The 27,619-nt window shown below is 38.4% G+C and overlaps 1 protein-coding gene across 2 annotated transcripts in view; it reads left to right on the forward strand.

Annotated features, from left to right (window-relative positions):
- Positions 1 to 27,619, forward strand: part of NELL2 (neural EGFL like 2) — a 135,301-nt gene that overhangs the window by 76,451 nt on the left and 31,231 nt on the right. For both annotated transcript variants that reach the window (XM_058804727.1, XM_058804728.1), the window contains exons 14-15: positions 19,477 to 19,599; positions 22,054 to 22,149. In XM_058804727.1, coding sequence (XP_058660710.1) covers positions 19,477 to 19,599; positions 22,054 to 22,149 — 219 coding nt within the window. The remainder of the gene's footprint in view (positions 1 to 19,476; positions 19,600 to 22,053; positions 22,150 to 27,619) is intronic.

Consider the following 27,619-nt stretch of genomic DNA (forward strand, 5'->3'; position numbering starts at 1 on the left):
CAGTGCGCTTTGAATTTTGTCAATGTCTGCGATAAATGTATTAGTTATTCAACCCTCTTTTTCCCTCTGCAGAGTTTAAAGTTCTTAGCAAGTCTCTATTTGCCTTATTGGCAATTCTAGGTTTAGCTTTCCAACTGAAATATCAAAGAAACTGAGGAGGAGGCTGTTTTTTAATCCAGTTCAGGAATAACAAGAATAGGGCAAACAAGCAATAATTTACCCTTTGTGTTACTAAGTGTTAAAATTTTTAAACTGTATTTCAGGTCACAATTTCTTGTAACGCTGTGTAATTTAATTCAGTTATGGAATTGTAGTTGTGCGTTAAATAGCTGCCACTATAAACTGGAGAGGAAGCTCTGGTAGCAAATCCTTTGGAATATTACTGAGCAGGAAGAAAAATGTTCTGTAACTTGGCATTAATATGTCATTGTTTGTACAGGATAGCTGAATCCCTGAAAAAGATGTTGAAAAATTATGTGTGGACCTTGATTAGGCAGGTTATGATGTAACTGATGTCCACAACTTGCTGGCAGACTAACATACCTTATTGTTCCATCCTATGAACGTACATATAATTTAGCAGTCATTGATCAAAAGAGAAAAGAGCTATAAAATCAGTGACATTGAAGAGTTTTTCTCCTGTATGAGACATTTGAAAAGAAATCTGTGCTATCTATCTCTGTCAGAGTTGTGCACACAAAAGACTGATTTAGACAACCCATAGCTGCTTCCAAAACAGCTCCAGTTTCTTTTGTTTATTGCAAGTTTTACAATAGATCTGAATTACATTTTTATTTTCACAACAAAAGATGTAATGAAGACATCAATTTCAGGTATTGTTATTTGTATTCATAGCAGAACTAAGATTCTCAGGGTTAGATTGAGTTAGTCACAACTGCGTTTACACAGAAATCTGTTGTTCATGACTGATTTTTATGTTCAGAAATCAATCATAGCTATGAGAAGGACAGACGACTTCTGAGTTGCACCCATATGCCAAATGGGTGCACAAACTGCAAATTAAAGTCATAAAAATATGCCCTGGGCTACCACGCCTTAGTATCCTACAATGATATCGTCTCATTCCCCTTCCACTTTGCTTTCCAGAAGCTGGGATGTAATGATGTTGTGCCAGGGGAAGGAAGGTAGACAATGGCATGAGTCTCTGCTGTGGTAGTTTTATATGTGCACTAGTGTGCTGCTGTACTGTCACTGTTAGCTGGGATCAGATCAGGATGCTTTAATTATTTTCTGAAATAATAATATTCACATCTTTACTTTGCATGGGATTACAGAAATGCATGTACTGTTTTCTTGGCTTTAAAAAAGAAAGTTTTACTTCTGGAAACAAGGAAGAACACAGTGTCACCTCCAGTCTTTCAGGGTGCTTTGTAATTTGCAGCTGGTAGCATTGCTCTGAGCAGTGTAGAGGCTAGGAAATGAGAAATGAGAGCTCTCTTTTTCTCACTGTGGCTCATACCACAGTGAATGGTCAATCGTGTTTAGTCTCAACAACTGTCTTTAGTTGTCTCCTTTGGGACCACTCACCTAACTGAGTAATACAACAAAAATTGAAGAGAAGATGCAAGACTCTGTGAGACTTAGTGCCTCCTCTGGAGACTGTATTAAGGCAGAGGAAGGTGCATTCCCTGATCTGGAGAAGCCATGGATATCCTGAGCCTCAGATGGCTTTTAAGGCTCTGATTATGTGCAAAATCATGGGCCACCTTTTATTTATTTTTTTGCTTTCCATTTGGGATAAAAGGGGGAAGTTGCTCTGATGGGAGTGCTGGCAGTGTGTTCTGCCTCTCCTGGGGTTTGGAGTCACTGAGATGATGTGGGTGAGGTAATGCAGCTGATGTTGCCCTCTCAGAGACCTCCTGAGGTCTCATGCTTCACATTTGGTAGCACTGGAGGGGCAAGTATGGGTGCTCTTCAGGACAGTATATTCAGTTCTCCCTGTGCCTGAGGTCTGGGCAAGATGATATATGCCCTTCTTCCAGTCAGTCGTTTGAAGTGTTAGTATAGGAGCCAGAATCTCTGAATTAATGTTTGCACATGCTGTTTTATGGAGTTTATGAAATTATGTATTACATATTTCTGGTAGGTTTTTTTTTCTGTTTGTGTTTTGTGGTTTGTTAGGGTTTGGTTTTGGGGGTTTTTTTGAGAGAAGTGAGTAATCTACAACTTTGTACCCAGACACAGGTAGTGAGACTTTGCAATTGTGCTGTACTTTTGCAGAAAATACATGTGAATTCTTAACTGATTAATTATTAAAAGCATACCAGGCATGTTGCAAGTTGTGGGCTACTTCTTCCAAGCATGCTCTAGCCAAATTAGCAATGATGTCCATTTGAGCTGTGTGGGACCACTGCCACATGTGGAGCTGAATGCTCACATACGTGTTTTAAGTGTCTGCAGACCATATAATGTTTTTTCATAACCACTTTTGTCAATCCATTTCAGATTATTTTGTCTTTCCTTTTAATTTTAACTTTAGCCAAGTCACGCTGATTTTTTGCCAGAAAATTTGGCAAGCCAAGTGGAGATTTTAAGTCTGTGAGACCATTATTGTACTATTGTACAATAGTATTATATATTCTATTACATATTGTATTATAGCCTGGTACCATCACATTTGTGCTCCTGGGTTTGTTTTCTGACTTCTAAAGAAAATGGTGAAGGATTTTTATATAACATCTCATCATTATGTTGGGTACATTTGGAGTTGTTTTTCTTCAGAGTGAAAATAGAAGAGATTAGGCAGTTCTTTAGAATCATGGAATGGTTTGGGTTGGAAATTACTTGGAAGACTGTTAGTTCCACACTTCTGCCATGGGAAGGGACAGTTTCCACTAGATTGGGTTCTCAAAGCCCACAGCTTTGGTCTTTGGCCTTTTTGACTTGGTCATATGGCAAAAAAACTACTCAAAGCAATGAGTAGTATGTTAAATTCACCAGGCAATAGCTAAGTGTATCCAGCTGGACCTCCCTCCTCCTCTGCCCCAGCCTATGTGTCTTTCTGAGTCTCAGAGATTTTCCTAACAACATTTTTCTGAAAATGGTGTCAATGCATTCAGCAGCATTTATTTTCTGCGATAGCCTCTCACAGTAAACTGAAGTCTAATAATAGTTTTCACATAAATTACCGAGAAACATGGTTGTAGTAAGTTGAGTGACACCTGAAATGTTAATTCTTGGGCATACTGGCAGCTCTGCGTATTTTGCAAATCAAATTAAATCACAAATCTGTTGCAAATTGGAAGGAATTCCAAGATCAACATTAAAATAATTAAGAGTCTGGGGAGATTGATTTGACATATGGAAAAGATTTAAGGAGAAAACTACACATTTAGCTGCATAACAATGACGAATGTGCATAAAGTAGGGATTATGATAACATTAATACTAATTAATAGTTACTTGTGAGGTTTCAATAGTAAGAGGAAAATGTAGGGGAAAGTACTGGCCTGCAGATACGTGGCCAGTACCTTTTGACATTAGTTTTTCAAGTCTGACCCATGGTCTTTACTCTCTAGTGATGCTGTGGGATGACTGGAAAAATTCCCCTTGACATAATGCATACAGAACTGATTGCCACGCTTAGCTCATTCAGCTCTGACATGTCTGATACTCTTTTGTCCACCTTTCTGCCATTTTTCCCATGCAGACATTAATGTTTTCCAGCTGGCTACATCAGTGGGATTCATTTTACATTTGCTTTGCCCATAGCAATCAAAACTGTGTCTTTCCTAAGCTCTCCTGTTTGCTCTATTCTTCTGGCTATCTGTGAATTATAAACAACCTAGACATCTGCTGGGAGTTCAGCTAATGTCAGTAGTGATGTCCATGCTTAAGAATAACACGTTTTGGTTTGGTATTTTGCTCCTTTTTTTCATATAGTGTGTAGCTAAAGTTTGGGTCTTGCCTCCTTTTCATTCATTAATGCTTTGTTCACAATATAACTCTTTTTAGGGTGCTTATGAGAAAACAGAGGTGCTGTCTTTGCAGTGCAAATGCATTTCATCCTTATCCCCTAAGAGCAGATTCCTCCACTTTGGGAACCAGCAGTCTGGTCTCCGGAAGGACTTTAAAATTCCAGTTATAAGGACATGCAACTTCATTGGAATTACAGCTCATACCATTTGTAATTCAGATGCCCAGATTATCAAGACTTCAGCTTTTAGCCCAGTTGTTATCCTCTGTTTCTTGCAAGCTACATTTATTTTTTGAGGGAAAATACAGTCCCTGTCACATGGGGTTTTTTATTAACATAGTACTCTGACACACTTTGGAAAAATGATTCCTCTTGGCATCTAGAAACTCAAGTTCATAAAAGTGCATCTGCCTCTGGGCTTCTGTTCAGATTTCATTGGTTTATTCTTGACTTATAAATCCATCAATTGTTTGGGACATAAACAGTCTGAGAAATCTCGTACTTTTTTCTATACTGTGCAGTAGAAGTGAAGGTTAATGACAGGGAGATTGGAGAAAAAGTTTTGTTGAATTTCTTGTGAGAATGCTGAAGGTAAAATCCATCTTTATTCCCTAGAGCACATACCAATTCACATATTCAGGAAAAGTTCCTTTCTGGGTTCTGATGTGAGGTTTGTACCAGTTGGTACAAAATGGTCCTACCCATTGGTAGGATTTCAGCTACTTGTGAAGTGTGGGTATTTTCCAATATCATGTATTGCTAGCTTTTCTTTTTTCAACTCAGCATTTCAGTTCCCAAAAATTAGTTTTGAAAACTGATAAGGAATACCTTTATGTATTTAAAGTGATAAATCTAGCTTATATGTGAGGCATGTGTGCTGTGTTTTAGCACCAACACTAATCTCTTCTAAGAGTATTGTAGTTGTCTGAGTTTCCATGGACAAAAGCTAGGGTAAGACTGAAGTAATCCAGAGTTGAATGAAGTCATCCATCTTCTGTTTAAAGCTGCATGCTTGTCCTAAGTTAAAGTATAAAATTTGCCTGCTTTTTCAGACACACAAGTGTATCCACAAGTCGTCCTGAAGGTAATAAGAACTCATAGTGCTTAGTACTTTGATAAATGAGACCATATTTTAATAAGTGACTAAATATGGCCTCAACTTCATTCAGCACTGATGTATGCCCTTTACCCTTCACTGCTGCAAAGAAGTTAAAAAAATAGAATGTTACCTCAGAGGAGTCATAGGCTTATAGTGTCCCAACTTGGGTACATGAAAATGCTGTAATGTGAGAAATAACAATAAAAAGCTAATTTCTTCCTGTTTATTTCCCTTGACGTATTTTTGATGAATTTAGCAACATTCAAGTTTTTCTCAAGTTCTGCAGCTTATGGAGAAGCTGAGTTCATTGGCAGTGCTTAAATAAAGGCAGAATAATTGCTCAGTATGGTGCAAGGGACAGAGCAATAAACAAGCATACTCACAGAGGCTGGTTGTAACATCACTGTACTGACATACCACAGCTTGACTAAGGAAGTGTTTTAGTCAGCAAACCACTGGAGAATATATGATGTGGGCAAATGAACCATCTGTCTCCCCATCTCCAGTTTTGGTTACACCCCCACCCCAGTTACGTTAGAAGTAATGTGTACGCGCATTATCACACAGGGCAATGCAAACTCCTCGGAGGCAATGGTGTCCAGCTATACTGCCAGGGTTGCTGTTAGTAATAAGCACTGTAGAAGTCAGCTTGTGTCCATGGAGCCTTTTTAACTCAAAGCCTATTTGATTCTGGTTTCTATTACTTGGCCCAGTTTCCATTCTGCATTATAGTATGTCAGCCTACACAAAGCTCTCAATCTTCTTTGAGGATAAATTCTCTCCAATATCCACTTCCTAGCAGTACGATAATTCACAAAGCTAATAAAGGAATGATCGCTCAGACTGAGCTTGTTGCTATGCAACCACATTACTAAGATAACAACACAAGTAATTTTTATATATCTGCTGTATCTTATACAACTGAACTCAATTATGCTTTATTTGGATTGAATCAGATTATCCTTGGCAACTTAGTTTGGAGTCTGTTTCAACTTGGAATGAGAACTTTTTTTTCCTAGAGGATAATTTTTAGGTCCCATCTTCTCCTTGGTTACTGACCCAGTTCATGACAACTGTTCATCTAGCTATGCAATTATAGCAGGATGGATTCCTCAGCTGATCAAAATCCAGTGCATTTTTAAAGGGTCCTTGGTAGAACATGATTTGAGTTGTTAAACAGAAAATGTATTCCCTTGACAAAGATGTGAATGCATGATTTTCAGTACTAAATACTTAATTCTTTTACATAAATATTTTTTACCAAGTATTTATTTATATTTATTATTTACATATTTATTTGATATATGTGTGTGTGCATGTATGTGCTTATCTATATATCTATCAATGCACTATATGGCATGGATTCCCTATTGGCCTTGGGAGCAAAGGTTGGTAAATGGTATTATATCAAAAGCAGTCTCAATTTTGCATTTCTACAATTTCTGTATTCGGTTTAAAATTTATCTTTCTGCAGAAGCATACATCAGAATTGATTATTCTGTTCTACTAGGAATAATTTATTTTGCATTCTTTGTGCAGTGAGGAATTTTTCAATATATTAAAGGAGTTCTAGAATAGAACTGAGAATATACTCAGCTTACAACTAACTCAGAAAAAAGTGAAACCTTTTCTTTTAAATGTAAAAAATTGAAATTACTAAAATTCCAAGCATTGATGTTGCTTAATATTTATATCACAGCATTAGGACAGACACCCAGTGTACCTCATTTTTCTTGGTGTTCCAAAGCACTCTACAGCTTTTCAATCACTCAGCATCCCTTGTCAGCTTCTACAGTGCAGTTATGTGCTGTGTCAGTACAATATGATTGGAAAGTAGAAGTGTAGGAGTATAGCAAAATTAACACAGTATATTGTAAAAAATAGAAAATCTGACAAATCATGCAGCACTAAATGAATTATTAATTCCTGAGGTAATTACATTGACCCTTTAGGTTAGAATTTTGCTGACGTTGACGCAGGAGGTGGCATTTAGTTTGCAATTAAGACACTCTTTTGTCTAAACTCACATTCTAATCAACAGAGGTCAAGAATTCAGCTGGACCCAACACAGTTATCTATTTACAGGTTTGAGGCAATCACCATGATGGGATTAGCAGATCCAACACAAGACCTTGATCCATTTCAGCATGACATCTCTTCACAGCTGGACCTCCCCTGGCCTGTCCTCCTGTGGATGATCACAGGCTGTGACAGATAGACTGCACAGATCAGGAAACACAGTAGGCAGCCTTGAGGACAGTTTGTTTGAAGTCATAAGGATCTTTCTGGCTCAGGAGATGGGAATCTGCTGCTGTCTCACTGAGCAAGCCAGAAGTGAGGGAAGTTGGATGGCTCACATCTATCATGTCTGAGCCAGCTGGTGATTGTCTCATGCTGGGAGACTGTTGCCTGCTCTCAGAGGGACTCCAGCCAAGGTCAGTGAGAGACTGGAGCTACTGCATGAAGCAAGTTCCTTTTAAAGAAGGAACAGTGGGGTTATTTAAGGTTATGTGATCATGCCGTATTGAAGTCAGTGGTTTTCTACACATTCACAGTAAGTTGTCTATAGCCATGATACCATTTAGCTGGGGTTTCAGGGTAGTGGATACTGCTGGCAGTATATGGGTATCATGTCTGTCTTTTGGCATTCTACTGTCAAAAAAACATTTATAATCTAAGACAACATAGTTTTTAGAAAAGACAGAGGGTAAGAAAGCTAACTTCTAACACTGTTAAGGGGAGACATAATATTTTTTAATATTGTCCAGGGCTTCAGAAGCCTTTTCTTTTAATATTACAGTTGCAAGTTTTTTCTTTGAATGAATATGGAAGATTCCTGTTTTGATAGATAGGAATTTCTGAATTATTTCAGTTCAGAAAATCTATGAGCATGGAAACCTTTAATTCCTTACAGTTTGATTCCTACTGTATGCCACATGGTGCATTTTCTAATCACTGACTCCTGAAAGAACTTAGAAGTGTCCTTTGTTTTTCATGAAATGTTTATGAGAGATTAATCTGGTTTATGATAATGGAAGACTATTTCCTTAACTCCTGTTTTATACTGTCAGTCATTGCAATTTAGTATGTCATCTTCTGTGACAGTTTGTCTCTGCAGTAGTTCTCTATCAATATTGCTACCTTTTGTCAGTCTTTTGGACTGATGATTATTGACCTACAAAACCTTGTACTTCACCACACCAAACTGCTCTCTTGTAGCAGAGGCCCCTTGACCACAGCAGGAGTTGCATCCTTCCTAGTCCTTCTTTGCGCCCAGAATTGTACTGAAGTCTACCTTGAAATGCACAAAGTAAACATACTGGATTGATCCACTTCACTGACTCATCCAGTGTCTGTGTTCCTATGTGTAGTCCCAAAGAATGGTTTATATTTTTAGTTTTGCATCTAACTTCTGGTTCACACTGAAATGTGCTGATGATTCTGCAGCCAGGCTGTGGTTGGTCATGCACAAAGGCATAGTGTGCAGGTTGAGTTCTCACTTCCTCTGCCCTTCTGATTTTGTCTAAAACTATTTTCAGTTCCTGTATTTGCTCTGTCAGTGTTTGCCAGCTTGTGTAAATGGATAAAGGCAACAGAGTCTTTGGCAAGACCTCTCCACAGCACTCAAAAAGAGTGGCTCAACAAGAGGGAACAAATACTACCTACTGAGATAATATGTTGGCCATCCTTAGAGTTGTGATCTCCTAATGCCTCAAGGAAGACCAGTGAAATCATCATCAGTAACTTGAAAAAAATCACATTTATACAAAGGCAACCATTGCTGTCTGTGTTGTGCTGCTGTACAATATAATACTAAGGGGTTTGAGTGAAATCGCACTTTTGTTAGTGAATCTGCATTTCGTGAGGTAATGTTTCTGAAAGTACTGTGTCTATCAAAGATACTTCATATTTTTCCTGAGGACATTATTAGTACACAAAACTCACAGAGCTGTTCTGTTTTGGTTTTTTTAAAGAAAATGCTAGTGGGTTTGTTGCAGCATCTTCAAGACTTCTAGAAAACTGAAAATCAAAATTCTTTCTGGAACGGTAATCAATTTACCTTCTTAAAACCATGCCGTTTACTGTTCATGTAGTCAGCTGTGCAAAAATTAACATACCCCCACATCATCAAATAACAAAAAAAACCTTTGAATATATCAATGTTTGTATCAAGGACCAAGAGTTCCCTCAATAAGCTTAGCAATAAAATAGGAAGCTGCTCCAACTAAATGGTTCGCAGGAGTTTTTGTGGGAGTATTTTTTTCATTCTGACAAGCTTCCAAATAATCTCAAAAAGACAGTATCTGCTTATTTCTGTTGTTATATGCTGCAGTCTTTTCACATCCTCCAAAATATTTTATTTGGGGAAATGGTGCAAGGAATCGTATCTATTCCATCTTTTTAAAGTAAAAGTTATTCCAGAGAAAACACATACAGTAAGCTAGCTTGATTAGCCTGTAACTTGCACTGCTCAAAATAAAAAGTCGCTGTTGTCTTCTGTAGCTGTTCTTTAAAATTGTCACAAGAAAGCATTTAGAATTAAGTATCTAAATGTTTTATCTTTTTGTTTTTTCAATTCCTGTTTGCTTTAGGAATGAGCATTTTTAAAAAATATCAATGTCCTTATTTATTTAGATTTTATTCCTTCATTATATTTACCTGTTTGTGTCTCCCTTCCAATTTACTTTGAATGAGGCACAGAATATAATCATGCATAGTTATTTTCTAATGCAAAATAATATTAGAGTGGTAGACTGCTTAATCATGCAATAAAAGATGAATTTATACTGTCCCAAATATCTGTCTTGGCAGAAATTTGAACTAATTTGTAAATACTTTGTAAGTTAATGTCCAAGTCACATGGAAATGGAGATTTGGACTGGACTGACAAAGATAAGTAGCTCTGAGTCACACAGACCAATCACCAGGAAAAATATATTGTCAGCAAGAGTAATTACAGCAGGTAATTGTGTCATTTACCCTGTTACAGATGAGTAAATGTGATGAGTTTGAAGCACACCAGCTGTTAACTTTGTTTAGGATTTGGAAACCTGTAGTAGAGTCTTTTAATGACAGTGCATTTAAAGAAACAAAACGAAAGGTTTTGCACTGCTCAAAGTGGGGATAAATGACAGCGTTACTCAAGGTAAGATTGAATTCTAGAAAGGTGAGCCCTCATCAAGAGTATCTGCTCTAATTTCTTCAAGTGGTTTTAAAATTTTGGAGTGTGCAAATATTTGGAAAGAAAAGTTTGTTACTTTGTTCCTAACTCTTCAGAAGGTAAAGTGGGTGAACTTAAATTCTGTCTGCATCATTTTAATGCCTGAGAAGTGAATAAAGTTGTCATTGGCGGTAGTCTGAACAGATATTACAGTCTGCTTTAAATACCTTGGGTTTACCTTAAAACACCTTCCATAGGATGAGCTTCATCTTAGATTTCAGTACTCCAGAGTTGTTCACAGCATCTCTGCTTAAATCATAACTTTTCCAAAGAGCAGATTTGTGAAGGAAGTAGGGTTACAGAGGTGAAGTCATTCTGGGATGATAGTAATAGTATCAAAATGAAATTTCTGGTCAAAGTTTACTTTCTTTTTAACTTCATTGATTCTAAATACATATTTTGACTTTTTTAGACCTGAACAATACTGTAGACTTCATAGCTGTGGTTTTGCTTGTTAGAATAATTCATAGTGTCCTTAAACAAGACAGCAACTTTGGTAGCAGAATTTTTCAGATATGTGTGCTTTTCTAAGATGTGCTTATGCAAATATTTATTTATCAATATAAAATACACATAAGTATCTTATAGGTATTCCAACTTTAATGATTTTACGATGTGTGTAAGTACAGAGGTAATTATTTGTAAGCTTGATAGACACTAGCAATTGAACTCTGGCAATAAAAACATGATGTAATCTGGAAAATTTACCCATGAAACAAACTAGCCATTGTCAAGTTTCATACCGTTACAGCAGTGGGGGAGGGAAGGTGAGAGCCCATTTCATTGCATCTCCTTTACTGTGCTGTGCAGCTTTTTGTGAGAATCAGTTCAGGCAGCTCTGCAGGTGATCTTCTGGCATCAAGGGCTCTATCTGAACTGCAGAGGCAGGAGCCCTTCATGGCTCTCAAGGCTGGGTGTGTGGGTTAGCTCCTTGCTGATCCTGCACAGTGCTGGGCACGGGCTGTGCCATTCTCCCCAGGTGCTTTTGTGGCCAGGGCAGGCAGCTGGCATGCTCTGTTCATGAAGGACACATCTGCTGTGCTGTTTTGGTGTGCCTCTGTAAACCACCAGGGAGCATGAGTGCTAGGGAAAATGGGCTGTATCACTGGAGATGGCATCAAGGCTCACCAAAGGGAAAAGCAGCAATATTGCCTTACCTTACCATCACTGAAGTATAATTTTGTCCCTGTTTTTGAGTAGAGAATTCTCTTCAAAATCAGGTGAGCAATGCGTGAAGAAGGCCTCCTCTCCCTAGAGAGCTCAAGCATCTTGTCTTATCAAAAATAGTGCTGTCCTTTATAGACAGTGAGTGGTCTGAGAGTCTTGAGTCACAGCACTGCCAGGGAGATGAGAAGAATTACTTAATGGATTAAGAATTCTCTGTTGCATGAGAAGAAAGGAAAAAAAGCCCATTTGTTTCCCAACATTTATGGTTAGGTAAGTTGCTCCAGGTTCCTGCAGACAAGAACAGGATCAAAGCAGCAGCAGCATTTCATCCACCACTGTGGTGCCCTGCCAGGCAAGTGCTGACTTAGGTAATGGTGCTGTGATATCTGATTTTCCAGGAGCCCCTGAAATGTGTTGACAAACCCTGGCCACAATGCTATTCCAAAAAGAATAGAAGCAGCACCAGCTGTTTATAGAGAGTTTTGAGAACATTACTGTTCTCTGGCAGTTTTGATTGCTGAGACATCTTTCTTCTATCACTTTGTGCATATCCACCTTCTGTTAACTTTGTGCTGGGAAAGTGTTCAGAGGTGTTTTTATTGAGCCTTCTGGTCATGTGAGCAATCTCAAAGTTGTTGTTAATGAAATAGGAGAACAGGCAGCAAGTTGCCAGCCTCAGCAGCAGTCAGGTTACTTTACAGCTTTTATTTGTGTAGCAGAAATATGTGTGGGAGGGAGGCCAAATATCCAGCGGGTATCTATTGCTAGTGGCAGACTTGTAATAACATGGAGCCTTTTAGTAAGGAAGCTGTAAATAAAAGGGTTGGAATTAGAAGAATTAAAATATACATTTTTCAGTTGGCTGAGGAAATAGTACTTGCAGCTCTAGTCTGACTGTTCTACTAGCAATAAAGTAGGGAGCACCACTGGAGATGCAGAATTTACTATCACCACTTTTGACCACATAATGGAAGATATTGAAAGCATCAGTTTATCATAAGTGTCTGGGAGTTTTTGTATACAATAAAAGTTGGAATTAAGTAAGATTTACCTGGGAATAAATAGCGTATCTGGCTAGATTAAAAAAAAAATTAAAAAATTAATCTGTGAAGAAGGTCTGGAAAGTGTACTCAATGAAATACCTTTTAAAAGCTAGAAACCTCATTTTAAAATGTCACTGGTGAAAGATACTAAGAGATCAGTTTGAATTAAGACAAAAAGAAGTGGGTGACAAGGTCCATGTCAAGGTCTAGACTGAAATCTCCTAAAGTGGGATTTCAGAATAATTTTGCATTTATGCTACAATCCTGCCATTGTAATCAGTAGGAATTACAGACATTCCTTTAGGGGAAACAGTTGGGTCTCTGCTAAATGCTTTAGAAAATCCTTCTCTTAAACTTTTCTGTTGAAGAGGGAATATACAAAATGGCAGACTTGAAAGAAAGTGGAGATTAATTAAAGCTTTTTTTAACTTCAGCTGTCAGGCAAAATATTCTTTAATATATTTACTCTGCCTAACTGGTTGAAAAGTATAGAAATTACAGGATGTTCCAGGATGTTCCATGGAGTAACACTGATTAATATTGCAATAGAAGCCTCCATGAGCGGAGTGTATTTTGTAAAAATATGTTATTCCATGAAATTGGAAATTACAAAACACATTTTGAAGATGAATCTTAGGTGTGTTTAACAAAGTTGAAGGGATTTAACGAAGAGCTGTAGAGGAAGATGGAGGGAATAAGGGTAGGCCTGCCACAAAACATGTATTTTATCCATCAACTTGTCTTTTTTGTCTCAAACCATGAGTTTTACGGCTATTGCCCTTCTGATTCTCTCCCTGATCCTGCTGTGGGTGGGAGCAAGAGACTGCTCTACAGAAATTGTCATTTATGACTGCACTGAAGAAAGAATTAGAAAATGAGGACCAAGAATAGCATGGATATATGGGAATATGTGAAGACAGAAATATATATGGGGATATATGAAGACAAAAATCAGTCAAGCAACAGGATTAGCAGGGAACAAACTCTTGTAGACCTGGCTTTTGGTGTCCCAAGCTTTGAACTGAAGCTGCTGGTGGTCATTAATGACTCAAGCATTAACTAAGGATAAACTGTGATGATAGCTCTCTATGAGTAATTAAAATACAGGTTTTATTTTGCATTTAAATTAAGAAATATCTACAGAAAAAATTGAGGGAATACTAATCAAAAATTTTAACATCAATATATGGAAAATATAAAATCATAGACTCTTTTAGGTTGGAAAAATCCTTTAAGATCGTGAAGTCCAACCCAGCACCACCAAGTCCTATGACCCTCTGCTAGAACTATGACCCAAAGTGCCACATACACATGCCTTTAAAATGCCTCCAGGGATGGTTACTCAAACACTTCACTGGGCAGACAGTTCCAGTGCTTGACAACCCTTGCGGTGAAGAATATCTTTCTAGTATCCAATCTAAACCTCCAAGCACAACTTGAGGCCAATTTCTCTTGTCCTGTTGCCTCTGCTTTGGAGATGAGACTGAGCCCTCACCTGTGTACTGCCTCCTGTCAGGTGGTGGTGGAGAAGGTCCTCCTTGGCCTCCTTTTTTTCAGGCTAAACAATCCCAGTTCCCTCAGACACTCCTCATAAGACTTGTTCTCTGGTCCCTTTACCAGTTCCAGTGCCCTTCTTTGGACACTTTCCAGCAAATAGTTCAATAAATTTACAGCATTTGCTCTTTAAAAATAGTGTGCATTTATTGCAATTTAAATTAACTCTGCCAATTAGAGTTTAAATGAGTTAATATGAAGTCTTAAAGGGATTAACCATCTGTCATTTCTCAAATGATCTTAATGGAATAAGTCTTCCATATTGCATATAAAATTGCTACTAATTTTTGTCTTGTATATGAACTATAGGTGGAGGAAAAAACCCTTGTAATTAAGATAAACTGTAAGTGGGCATTTAAGTGTGTTGGCTATTGATAATTCAAGTACATCTTGTCTGTTGTCACTGCCACATCAGATAGCCAGCTGGTCACCATGGTTCTGCAGTCCTATACCAAATCAATGCAAAGGAGACAGAAGGCCAAAGTAATTTCAGTTTTTTAATGCAGAGAGATCAAAAGGGAAAAATACCTAATATATTCTCTTTATTTAAATTATTTAAATTTAATCTGGGTTCACAAGTTATTTGCAGAGTGAATATCTGTTGCATCATGTTACAAGATTACAATTGCAGGGATGTATTCTATTTAAATTTTTGGGAACTTTTATGCATTTCTGCACCTTAAAGATGATCTCAGCCCTTATTTTCCAATGTTGTTAATGGATGGTTGAGGAAAACTGCCAGCATATTTTCCATCCCTAAGTAAGGGATGCAACTCAGTTGTCATTTCTATTTGCTATTGGATTGGATTATGATTATTTTTTTTTTCTTAGACCTTTTCAGAATCTGGATACACAAGGCAAATATTGGGAAGGCTCACAGTGTGCATGTAGGAAATCTTATACAGATATTTGGTTTTAATCATAAAATATGCAGTAGGAAGGATAGGGACTGATGTTGCACAGGCGAATGAGGAGGCAGGTGCCACACCTTGTGGACAACATATTAAATTTTACTAAGTTCAGCAAGAATCTCTGCACAGATAAATTTGGAAAGACAGGTCCCCAGCTGTCACTGCACTGAGATGCATCACAGCATCTAGTAGGTCAGGATCAGTTTGCTCCACCAGTCTCACTCTATAGGGTGCAATACTTCACCCTAGATACCCTTCTGAAGTAAAGTTTTTCTCAAGCAAACAATATGGAATATTCTGAAATAATATTTCACAATAAATCCAAATAAAATAAAATTTTTCACCTTTCATATATTCTTCACATACACTGTATATGTATGTGTTTATATATACATACATGTGTATAGGTATACACATACATTTGTGTACCTATATATATGTATGTATGTGTATATATATTTTTGTGTGTATATATGTATTTGCACACACAAATATGCAGAAGTAAATCAACTGCATCATCACGTAATTTTTTGCCTTGTTGTCTGCATCCTAAGAACTATTTAATGAGACATACATAAGCACTTTTACTGTTGTTCTTATCATGAGGCAATAGCAAATTTTGGAGTTAAAATTTCTTATCTAGAAAGATCTCATTCCAGAGGTAGTTTAGTCAATATAAATAAGAGTATTTAAAACTTCATTTGATTCCCAGAACAGAGCTGTTAGGAATTTCAGCACTTTTGAGCATAAGTCCTGGACAGTGCAAAATGAATTTCAGATATATTAGATAATAAAGCTTTAGAATTCGTTGAAACCAATGCATTTGGTCTTTGTACATGATGTTTGTGCAAGTTCAGGTTGGGAAATCATTAAAATTTCATTAAAATTTCTCCGCAAAAATAATTTTCATTTCTTTGCCTCTGTAATATTATTGTCTCCAGCCTGTTCATATCTTCATCATAGTGTGCAGTGAAATAAGTATGGAACATACATTTAATGTGACATGATTTCTAAAGATTTTTCAAATAAATGGCCTTGAGAAATAAAATTTTAGCATTTCTAAATTAGGCAAATAGTGTTTCAAGACTGGTTTTTAAACTTAAAAACCATATTGCAGCTTCTTTTCTAATGATTCTTTTATAAATTGCTTTTTGCTTCTTTGTAATGCATGGTCCTATCTGCTTCTGCAGTTTCTGATTTGGTATTTAAGGTTGCTCAATTCAGGAGCTGCAATTGTGTCCTTTTTCTTTTAAGGTGACTTTCCAAGTGTTTGATCAAAAAAAGAAACCAAAGTGATAAGCATGAATTAAGGAAGAATTTTGAACAGAGCACCACCCTTTTTATTAAGAATAAGTATTTCTGTTTTAATAAAGCTGAACAGTCTGTCTTATTATCACTAGTGATAAACCTGTTTCTGGTGGTCTCTAAATTGGTGTGGATAGTGTGCCAAGAGTAGAAAGAGAGTGTGCTGAAAGAGTAGATGCAGTGACATGGTTTCTGTACAGGATTTTTTCAGATGTGGTTTAGCCATGTAAGCAGTCCATAAAAGAGCCACTCCTGAAGTGTAAGCTGTCTGCTCTGTTAGGTGTCACTGTGGAAAGCAATATGAAGAAACAGTGTCTTTAAATGGTTTTAATTTGTTATTGAAGCTAAGATCAGATGATACAGAGAATCAAATTTAGATGGATTGTAAAACCTACTGATCCAATTTTTTTTCTGATTTTTTTTGGTATTCCAATCATATAAAAATCTCCTTTAATTGGATCACAGATTTTCTCCTAACTCTAAAACATTTTCCACCTAAAAATGACATGTAAACTTCAATCCAGGAATCATTTATCAAACCATGAATTTTTCATGAGTCAGTAATATGTGACTTCAATAAAAGCAGACCTAAAGTTTGAGCAGATAACTACAGAAGAAGTGATGGCTGTTTCAATACAGTTCATGCAGAAGCATACTCCATGAACTTTCTTGCATGAGGATAAGAAACCCCAAAGCTTCTGTAGAGTAGGATACCAGGCTTACTACCTTTGTATCCAAGTCCTGCTATTTAGCCTATGGAAAGCTAATTTTATTGATCTTGTATGCTTTAAGAAAAAAACAAAGAAATCCATCTTCAAAGACTCAGTAATTTTCCTTACCCCCCAAACAGCAAGTGTTAGGAAGGCACACTCAGATGTGGCAGTCATCTCTTTATATGAAGGACATTCATCTGTGCAAATGATCTTCAAGGCTCTGCTCCTGCAAACCTTGGTGGGCTTTCAGAGCTGCTCCAGCCACACACATAGAGCCCTTCCTCTGCTGTGGCAGTCTGCAATCACCTGCTGCTCTCTGATATACTCTTTTCCCTCATTAAGAGCTGCTGTACATGCCAGGGGTGCTTCTGCATTCCTAAGGCTTAAGATGGATAGCTATGCTTCCTCTTTGAGCATGATACTTAATTTGTCATGTGTAGTTATTTAAGCTGAGTTTACCAGTGTGATGTATTCCTTCTCCTGAGAAACCAAGATAATGTCTTTGCAGGGTATTTCGGCCTGCTGAATAAGTTTCATGTATTCCCATAATAATTTTCTTCTTGTGTGTTATTTAAAAATTACAAAAATATTAATAATTAATATTTAAATAAAAACCATATTTAAATAATATAATAATATTAACATAAAATAAGAAAGCCAGGATACTGTTACAATATAGATTATACTTTTAAACCAAATTTACATGACCATTACTTTATTTTTCTATTATGGAGTGGTTTCACATAAATTCTGTTTCAGCCAGCATAAGAGATTTCACTATATTTGGAGGTCAGAGTCAAATATTGTTAAGTGGATTTTAGAGGGGCTGGATCATTTGGTGAACAATAACAATTTTGGTTATTCAAGCTGAGAGCAAAGTAATTAAATCTCATGCTGGAGGGCAGAGGCCTGCAGCCTGTGCTCTGCTGCACCCAGTGAGGGTTGAAGAGAGCATGATTGGTGATACAAGAGACACAACTCCTTGTTTAAAAGAGGGAAATTAGGTTAATGTTATTAAAACCAAACAAACACTCAGCAAGAGCAAACCCACAAAAATAAAACTAAACTTGTGTAGCAATTAAAATTTATTAGTTATATTAAGGTGAATGTTTCCTCCTTTTAAATAACAGGTCCTAGCCATTACTAGAGGAAAATTTGCCTCTACTGATGGGTTGGATATGTGTCATTCTGCCAGTTTTATACTCCTACAGTTTATGGCCACTATTGAAATACCACGTTGAAAATTTCCATAGTGATTTGCAAATGTTAAGAAATTAATTTTCTTGACAACTCAGTGGGATATGTGCAGTCATTATTTATAAAGAGGAAGATTCAGAGCAGTCTTCCCCCTCAAAATGGGGGAAGAAAGAGCATCTGATTCCAGATTTAAGACTTATGCTAAATAGCCAGAACTGGTCTAAGCTGCACTAATAAAATTCACTAAAGCCTGGGCAGAATGATAGCCATGAAAACTTCACGTGCAGGTTAGCCCATGTGTGCTGATTAAAATTAGATGTCTTTATGTTCCCCAAACAGCTGGTTTTTCTGAAATTTAAATATCAGGGCTCTGAAATTATATGTGGATAGATGAATACTGTTGATTTAACAAATAATGCAAGGAGTATTTCCAGAAGATGGAAGCATTTTATTTTGACGCCTACAGACTAAGATACTGCATTTTGAAAATAATAGAGCTTTTCACGTATCATTTTGAAATGACGCTTTAGGACATCTTATTTTAAGATTCCATTTACCATTTCTTAAAAATCACAAGCTAAAACATTTAAAATTTCTGTAACCTGAATACTTAAGCAATGCTCTTTTTTTTTTTCAGATTAAGTAGTGCACTGCAAGCCAACACAAAATCACGTTCTCTAGACTGTTAATTTATTCCCAAAAGGGATATTTCCTAGTATGTCCTAGTCACCAGACTGAGGAGTCTCATCCATCACACTCCAGTGCTAGGGCATGCCATGCTAGAAGCCCCTTGAAAAGCAGGCAGACCTCTTTTTCCAGGTTATTTATTTCATCTAAACAAAGTGCTTTGTATGGGCTGAGGGGAGGGAAAACACGGGCTGCACTTTGCAGACCTGCCTTCTGCTAACCACGCCGTTTGCAGTTGGAGTGTGCGTCTCACGCCGTTAGTCAGCTTTCTGAAGGAAACCCAAAGAATCCCACATAAGATCAACCTGCATGAATAAATTACACAGTAGAAGTAGCATATGGTTTTTCAGTATGCTAGCCAGCTCTTCGGCAAATGTTTGAGAGAATACTGTAGCCCACATAGAAAGTGTAATGATGGTGGCTCCCTGTTAATGAAGGTGGAATTATGCTGCAGTGCAGTTACCACATACTAGTATGGGATAAAAATAGATACCCTGCCTATCCCGTGGTTACATGTTCACATGGGTTACATTGCCAGTAAATACTACTGTGTTTCTCTTTTTTTAATCTGGAAACCTATACAAATCTCCTGTTTTGTTGTGGTTTTTAAAAATTCAGGACCATTCTTGCTTCCCTTTTCAGAGCATGACGAATGTGTAACCAACCAGCACAACTGTGATGAGAATGCGCTCTGCTTCAACACCGTGGGCGGACACAACTGCGTCTGCAAACCGGGGTACACGGGAAATGGCACCATCTGCAAAGGTAAGCTGCTGGAAACCTGAATGAGATGCTCTGTCATTGTTGATGCAGTTCTGGTCGTTTGCCGTGAACAAGGCAGACAAAATGCCAAGCTAGGCACTTGGGTCCTTCACCTGTATGATCTTCACAGGCATATGTACACTGACTTTGCATTGGCAGTCTGCAGTAATTTGAAGATGATGCATACAGAGATAGTAGGCTCTAAAATTTGAAGTAGTTACGTTTCATTTTTTGTGTCAGCAGTTTCTATATGTGGTACAGCATCCAAGGAAGCCTGCAGTTACCAAGAAACTTTGTCTGTGAAAACATTGTCAGATTTACATTGTCCGTGGTCAGCGACTTGCTGTTTTACTTGGATGAACTAAAAATTGTTTGGTATGTCTTGTTATCCTAAGTGAGAAGAGCAGTAGACATGGGCATACAAAACTTCCACTACAAGTGAGGCAGTGTTTTCTAACATGTTTTCTGACATTCTGATTCACTGCTAAATATTAGAACTTAAATTTCTAGTCTTAAAAATATGCTTTCCCAGAGGTACAAGACTGCTTTTATTCCTGTTGCATTTCACATCAGAAGAAATTATGCTTGGTAGCTGGTCCCAAATCCTTGGAATTTCTCAAGCTCTGACCACAGGATATAGAGAGTGCTTGAAAATAAAAGTATTGTAGCTGTAGGGGAATGTGCTCAGATGTGAGAAGTGGGCCAGATGCAGCAGTATCAGAGCCAGTGTTCCCTGAGGTTGGGCCTTGGTGCTCTTGATCTCTTAGAATCTAAAGGTCCAGAGCTAACATTGGTAATGTCACATAGATGCCCTCTGCTGCTGTCTATTGCCAAATCTAAGCAACCCAGAATTTCTTTAATTGCTAAGTCTGATTAAGGTCTTAGCACTAGTTATTCCATCACCTAATTAACAGTACAATTTTTCTATATTACCAAAGACTAGCTCTTTGTAAAACATGGCAGCCTGGTTCATTTCCAGTCAAACACATGGGTAGAGGGACACGTGTCAGCAAATATGTCCTTTTGTGCTGGGCTCTCTGGGGAATAAGAAGTAAGTCTTACCCTGATGAGGTTTAAACCCAAAGCATCTTCTTTCAGAAGAACACAGCTCACTCCTGCCCTATGCTTGGTAGTAGTCCCAAATTCTTCTGCTGGAGGGGAGTCAGCTACTAAAAGATTCTTTAGATCAAAGAGAGGATGCATAACCCTGTAGCACTGTGTTCAGCTCTTCTGAGTAAGGGCTCTGACTGCAGATCTGACAATTCAGAGGGCACCTGGCCCCACTGTGAAAGAAAAGTATACCCCTGCCCTCCCTCCTCAATACTGAGAAGACAGTATGGAGGAGAAGGCTCTAAGACTGTGTATTGAAATCTGAGACATGCATTTCTCTGCAGCCCTGGCTTGGATGCCAGTGTCCTTCAAAGAGACCTGGATATGCCTCTTGCCCCCATGCCTTTGGCAGCTTTCCATGCACTGTGCTGCCAGCTGCAGTCCTGTGTACCGTGCACCCCTGGATTGGGAAGCTTACATGTCTCAGTGACAGTGCTCCCTCACCACAGGGCTGGTGTCTCAAAACTGAGAGCTGGATAGCTCAAATCTGTAACAGCATTCTCTGAGCCACGAGAGCTCATCAGTGCTGCTGTTACACAGAGCAGCTGCAAACCAAAGCCTAGCACCTCTGGCAGGTTACCTCTGGCAGGGCTAGACCAGTGCCCCAAAGCAGCTCTTTGTGTTGGCTATAACTTGCAGATGCCTAGTTTCACCTACAGTTTCTTCTGGCCAGAGCATTTCCAATTCCATATTGCAGATGCTAACAGAACAACTAACAGCTGCTATGTTTTTAAGCAGAGCTGGTTGCATTTCTGAGTCCACAGAAGTGGCTCTTGAAAGCATACACTCCTGGAGAATGCTACACCAAAAATATGTAAGCGCAGCATGCCAAAGAATAAACCCAAGGATTGACTTTAAGCTGTAAATGCTAAAAGTTTCAAAGTTCTTCAGAATCCCTTGAGACAAAATTAGTATTTTTATTGTTTCTATTAAATTACTTAATAAAGGACTGAGGTAGCCAGACAGTTTAATATTCAGTTGTGCCTGTTATGTTCAGGCCTTTATTTGGGCAGCAGAACAGACCAGCACTGCCCTGGGAAGAGTCTGTTCCAAGGGAAGATGTTGTCTTTCACTGCTTCCCAGTGCATGCGGAGGAGCACATATGGGAGCTGTTGTCTTCAGATGATTTACTCTAATCTCCTTCTGTAGCTTGTCAGCCCATCTGGCCAGTGAGGCAGGGGGGCCCTAAACCATCTCTTTGTGACCTCTGTCCTTGGGAGAAGGCAGTGTCTGCGCTCTGTGCCGCACGGGCGGCGTTCTGTGCCAGCCTGCTGGCAGACTGTGCCCACCTGCAGGGCTGCTGAGTGGGGTTCTCTCACCCTTACTCTGTGCTTTTGCATCTTGCAGCATTTTGCAAAGACGGGTGCAGGAACGGAGGAGCCTGTATTGCTTCCAATGTGTGTGCCTGCCCACAAGGCTTCACTGGGCCCAGCTGTGAAACTGGTAAGATTATAACTTAATTTACAATGAAGATAATCCAAGGAGGATGTTTGAAGTAATCCAAGAATAAAGGAGAATTTAAGGTTATGCCCTAAAAGAGGAAGCTGCCACTAAAACGTTACTCACTTTTCTTATATGCTTCCCAAGAGAATATATTACAGCAATTCTAATTAGAAGCACATGGACTGCAAAAATTAGAACATGAATTAAGACATCTTGGGTTTTGATGTTTCATAATTAATAAGATTATTATGGACTTGCTTTTCACCTCAAATGGCCTTTGGTGTCTCATATAAATAACAGATAATCTGACATCTGGAAATAAATTTAAGTAACTGATTACTTTTGTGCTGTATATGTGTTCCCAGTTCAGTAACCCACCTTCATTTGCAACCTTATTTGAAGACTTGTGATTTACCCAACTTATTTTGCTCAGTGTTAAGGCAGGTTTCAGTGTTTCTGCTGCTTTTACCTCCTTTCACAAGCATTCCTTTATCTTCCCCTGCTACCCCTGAGGATGGCAGACTTTGTTCTAGAACTTTATTTTTTAAGTCTTAGATCTAATCAAATTATATTGCCCAGCAGAGTATGGAGAATGTTAATTCTTAGCATCTCAAGTGCCTGTAAATAATTTTTCAAAGTTCAAATTAATAGCTTCAGCACCTTTTTTGATGCAGAATTTTTAAATGCATTCTAAGCATACTTGCCTCCAGGAGGTAAAGGGAGAAAGCTTTCTTAGATTAATTGGCTTCAGTATGCCTAATAAAAGGGCAGTCTGCCACCTATGATTGACTATTGTTGCTGTTCTATATTGCCTTCAATAAATCTTCCAAACAGTAGAAAGGAGGTCATTTGAGCAAGTATTGCTTTCATTTGACTTGTAAACATATCTTGTTTAATGAAAAACACAGACCAGTCTGAATTCTGTATTATCTAGTCTATTTGAGAGATGAGAAATGTGGTTGTTTCCATTCTTCCGGATTTGATCAGATATTCCCACAGAACACACAAGGGCTGCTGTGTGAAAAGCAGCATCCTAATTGCTCATGTATTTCTAAAACAATGTTAAAAGAACAAGTTTTCAAGTATTGCTTACTATTTCACAGACTGTACATACCGTAGTACAGGGTACCAAGGTCTCTCCATTGTAACACTGCTTGGAATTTGTATGCTGAGATATTGCTCAAGTATTAAAGCAGTTAATTTGTTTTAGTGATAGCTGTCTTATATGCTCCTTGAGCTGCTCTCCTGTTCTCAACTAAATATAACATGTATAGTTTCAAAGTGCATAATCATCTTCTGCAGCTTTGTACTCCTATCTGAAGTGTGTAGACTAGAAGCATATTCTCCTTAGTTTCCTTCTATAGTCAGTATTAATAGCCACTATCAAAGAGAGATCTTACTGGCCTTTTAGAATTGACCCAGGAAGTCCTGCCTATACTCCCTTCTTTAGAGGGCAAACCAGGGACACTCAGTCCCCAGTCCAGTAAATTCAAGTACCTTAAGCTGATTTAAGTTGGATTAACTGCATTCAGCCCCAAATGTCTTTCAAAAGAATCTAAACTGCTGGCCTAACTTCCATCCTCCCTGCCCTTCAGGAAACATATAGGGAGGCAGGCAGAGGCTTGGAGCCTTTCTGAATATCTGATCTCAATGTTTAATATCAAGTTAGTATGGTGGTGACCTGGTATCACATAGCTAGTGATAATGTTGCTATGATGTGGAGCCAATGGCCAGCCCCAAACCAATTTCATAGCTTAGTTTTCTGAGGAGAAGACCCTCTGTCCTGTTTAATTTCTGTTGAACATGGTATTTTTTACCTGCTGTAGAAATAAATAATGCTAGAGGTCAGCAACAGGAGCACAGGTCTGGTCACCTCATGTGGAGACTAATGTGCAGAGTAGGATTGTCATCTACTTGTGCATGATTTTGAAACATGCAGTCTGAAATATAGTGAGAGTGGCGAATGGAAGAAGTATCTGGTGGGTAAAGAGTAAAAGCTGATTTTTTTTTTTTTGAGACTGCACTGTAAGAAAGAGGGTGCTGTATATAGCCTTAAAAGAAAACTGGAGCTTCAAACAGTACACATTCACTCACAGTGAAGGTAGCTGAGTTTGCTGAAGGTACTTCTTGTTAGGCTTGAAATGTTTCAAGCTTACTACAAATAATTTATGCTGGAAGCTTCCCTTTAAACAGTCTCTGTGTCTGCAAAGGTGATGCAATCTTCTCTAGGCAGATGTTTTCCATTGCTATCGCATACAGAGAAGGGGAAGGATTCATGTAAAGATGCCAAATCTGTTTTAAAATTGCACATCACTTATTTCTGTTTATGCTACACATATTTTAAAACTGCTTATTGAAGAATCCTGGGATTTTAAACTTAAAATATTCAGTTATGTAGACGTTGTCAGCAGCTGCTGAACCTATGAATTAATTATCAGGAGATTGAATCCACGCCCCAAAAATAACCTAGAAAATGCAATCATCAGTTCTTACCGTTTCCTTCTGTAAAAGGTGGTTTAAGAGTTCTGTTTAAATAATTTCTCAGAATCATACAAAAGAAATGGTGAAGTTGGAAAGGACTTCTGGAGATCATCTTGTCTCACCCCCGCTACTCAGAGCAGGGTCAAATATAACTGGTTTCTACAGCTGGCATACAGGACTGTGCCCTGTTGGATTTTGAGTGTTTTTAGGGTTGGAGACTCCACAAATTCTCTGGGCAACGAATTCCAGTGTTCAGTCACCCTCAGAGTACAAAAAATGTATTTTCATTATGTTCAGATAAAATTTGCCACGTCCCTAGTCCCTTTTCTGGACATGACTGAGAGTTTCTAGCTTCTTGCAGCACTGTTAGGTATTTTTACATGGTTATAAGTTTCCCTTCAGCCTTTTCATTTCCAGGCTGAACATCTCAGCTCTATTAGCCTCTCCTGGTATGAAAGATGCTCTAATCCATAAATCATCTTCACTGCACTGCACTGGATTTGCTCCATGTCTCTCCTGTACTAGGGAAAACAGTGCAAGATCCAGCAGTAGAGAGAGAACCTAGCAGTGTGAAATAGGGGGGCACGATCCTGTCCTGTGACCTGCTGGCAGTACTCTTCTTATGGAGCTCTGGAGGCTGTTGGCCACCTTTGCTACAAGTGCACAATGCTGCCTCATGTTCAGCTCATGTGCACCAGCACCTCCAGGTTGGTTCTATCAAGTAGCTTTTCCACTGCCCTTCTGGTCCCTGAGGTTGTTTCTTAATTGTTGTAGGACTTTGCATTTCCCTCTGAACTTGAAGAAATTCCCAGTGGCCAGTCTCTCCAGCCTGTTGAGGTCCCTCTGAATGTCACTAAAACTATCTGGTGTAGCAACTTCTCCTCCAAATTTCGTATAATCTGAAAAAGTGCTGAGGGTGTTCTCTGCCTTATTGTGCAGATGTTAAGCCAAGCACCTGATGTTTACTTGGGTGTATGTTGATAAGTGACTTGTCTCCAAATGGATGTTGTACAGGTGATCAGAGCTCTCTGACACTGGGCACTCTGCAGGTTTTCTGTCTGTCTCACTCTCCATTTATTTTGCCTGCACTTTTTAGCTTGTTTCAAGATGTTGTGTGATTATCAAAAATTTTGCTAAGGTAACCAACATGTACTGCTCTTCTCCCTTTCACTAAACCTAGTCATCCTACTTTAGAAGGCTATCTGGTTGGTCAGGCATGATTTCCTCTTCGTAAATCAGTGTTGACTGTTCCAAATTACTTTCTTGTCCTTAATCTCTTTAGAGGATACCATCATCTTCCCAGGGGTGGAGGTAAGGCTGACTAATCTTTAGTTCCCTGGATCCTTGCCTTTTTCAAAGATAGGAAGGGCGTTTGCTTTCTTCCATTTCTGAGGAGCTTCTTTCAATCACTCTAACCTTTCAAAGACAATTCAGGTTGGCCTCAAGTGTGACATGATCCAGCTTCCTCAGCACTCCTGGGTGCATCCAGTCAGGTTTGATTGACCTGTGGTTTTTTCCTGTTTATTTAAATATTGATCCTTCTCCACCATGGGTAGATTTCTCTTGCTTCAGACAGAGTTTTCCACTGGTCTTGGTGACCTGGGACACCTGAAGGCAAATCTTACCTAAAAAGACCAAAGTAAAGAAGATGTTGAACATCTCACTGTTTAGAATTTCCTTTCCAAAACCCATCTTTGCATACTCAATCAGTATCTATATTTCTCCCAAAGCCTGAGAGGGATGATGCTGTCCATGCTTAGGTCCTGCCTGTGCAGCATAAACTCTGCAGGTTTTGGAAAGAGAAGTGAAATTCTGTGTAAGTAAGAATGGTTTCATAAAATTTTTTGCTTCCAAAATGATGCTTCTGGGGCATCAGTAGGAGTCTCATTTCTGTTGGAAACATAAGGAGAATCAGCTGGTACTGCTGGCTGGCTATTTCAGTGTGCTGCATTCACTGTGGACTGTCTTGCAGTTAACAGAGCACAGAGCTGTTACAACACCTTTGAATGATCTGTTGGGAGCCTTTTAGATTAATCATGACCTGTGTTATGTGGAAATGGACGAGTGGAATGAGGCAGCAGATGGAAGAATCATATGCAGATACATCAGCCTATACCACCTTTTTAAAAAATTGGTATTAAGCCATAAAAACTAGGCTAAAAGTCATCAAGTCACAAAAATGAGTGAGAGAATTTCTCTGTCTCCCCCCAAAGGATACAGATTGAGACATTATTAATGTTGGGGATACATTCATTGGCTTAAGAGAAGTGGGGTTTATATATTAAAAAAAATTGAAGTTTTTTAAGGCACACCAGCAGTTTATCAAATAGAGCAGCTTTCAGCATTGTAGAGATGAGACTACCAAGTAAATCCAAATGTATTTGTGCCTGGTGAACTTTTTCAAAATATCTGATTTAATACTGTCTTCTTTGATTGCAAAATTTTGAATTCTTCAATTGGCATTTTTAAACTCTGTCTTAAATTGTATTTGAAGTGTGTTAGATTTAGAACTCAGAACAGGATTACTTTGTTAGATTTGCTTGATGTTACTGCAACTCTCTTTAATCTGGTGACAGAGCTTTAAGAGTGGACCTGTTCTATATATGCTTATCTGCTAGTGTATGCATACAAGATTACTGCATTTTTGCTGCTTGTCAGCTTCTTTTTTTGAGTTTCCACACTTGTTTTGTGCTTTGAGTCTTCCTATGGACAGCTTTTAATTATGCATGAGATAAAAAAGCAGAGGGTGCTACTAGTAGTGTTTTGATGTAGTTTTTGTTAACAGGTGGCTGCAAGTTTTTGGATGATTTTCTGCTATTTGAATTTCCTGCTAATGAATTTTCCTTGGTTATTGCAGGAATCATGTCCACCTGTTACTAAACATTCAAGTCCACATTCAAGCTGCTGAAAATAAACTGGCAGACAGAGCTGTTACCTTTGAAAGCAACAATTGAGAAAAATTTTAGCTTAGAGATTCTACATTAATTCA

The sequence above is a fragment of the Ammospiza caudacuta genome, chromosome 5, assembly GCF_027887145.1.
Source record: "Ammospiza caudacuta isolate bAmmCau1 chromosome 5, bAmmCau1.pri, whole genome shotgun sequence".
NCBI classification, from domain to species: domain Eukaryota; kingdom Metazoa; phylum Chordata; class Aves; order Passeriformes; family Passerellidae; genus Ammospiza; species Ammospiza caudacuta.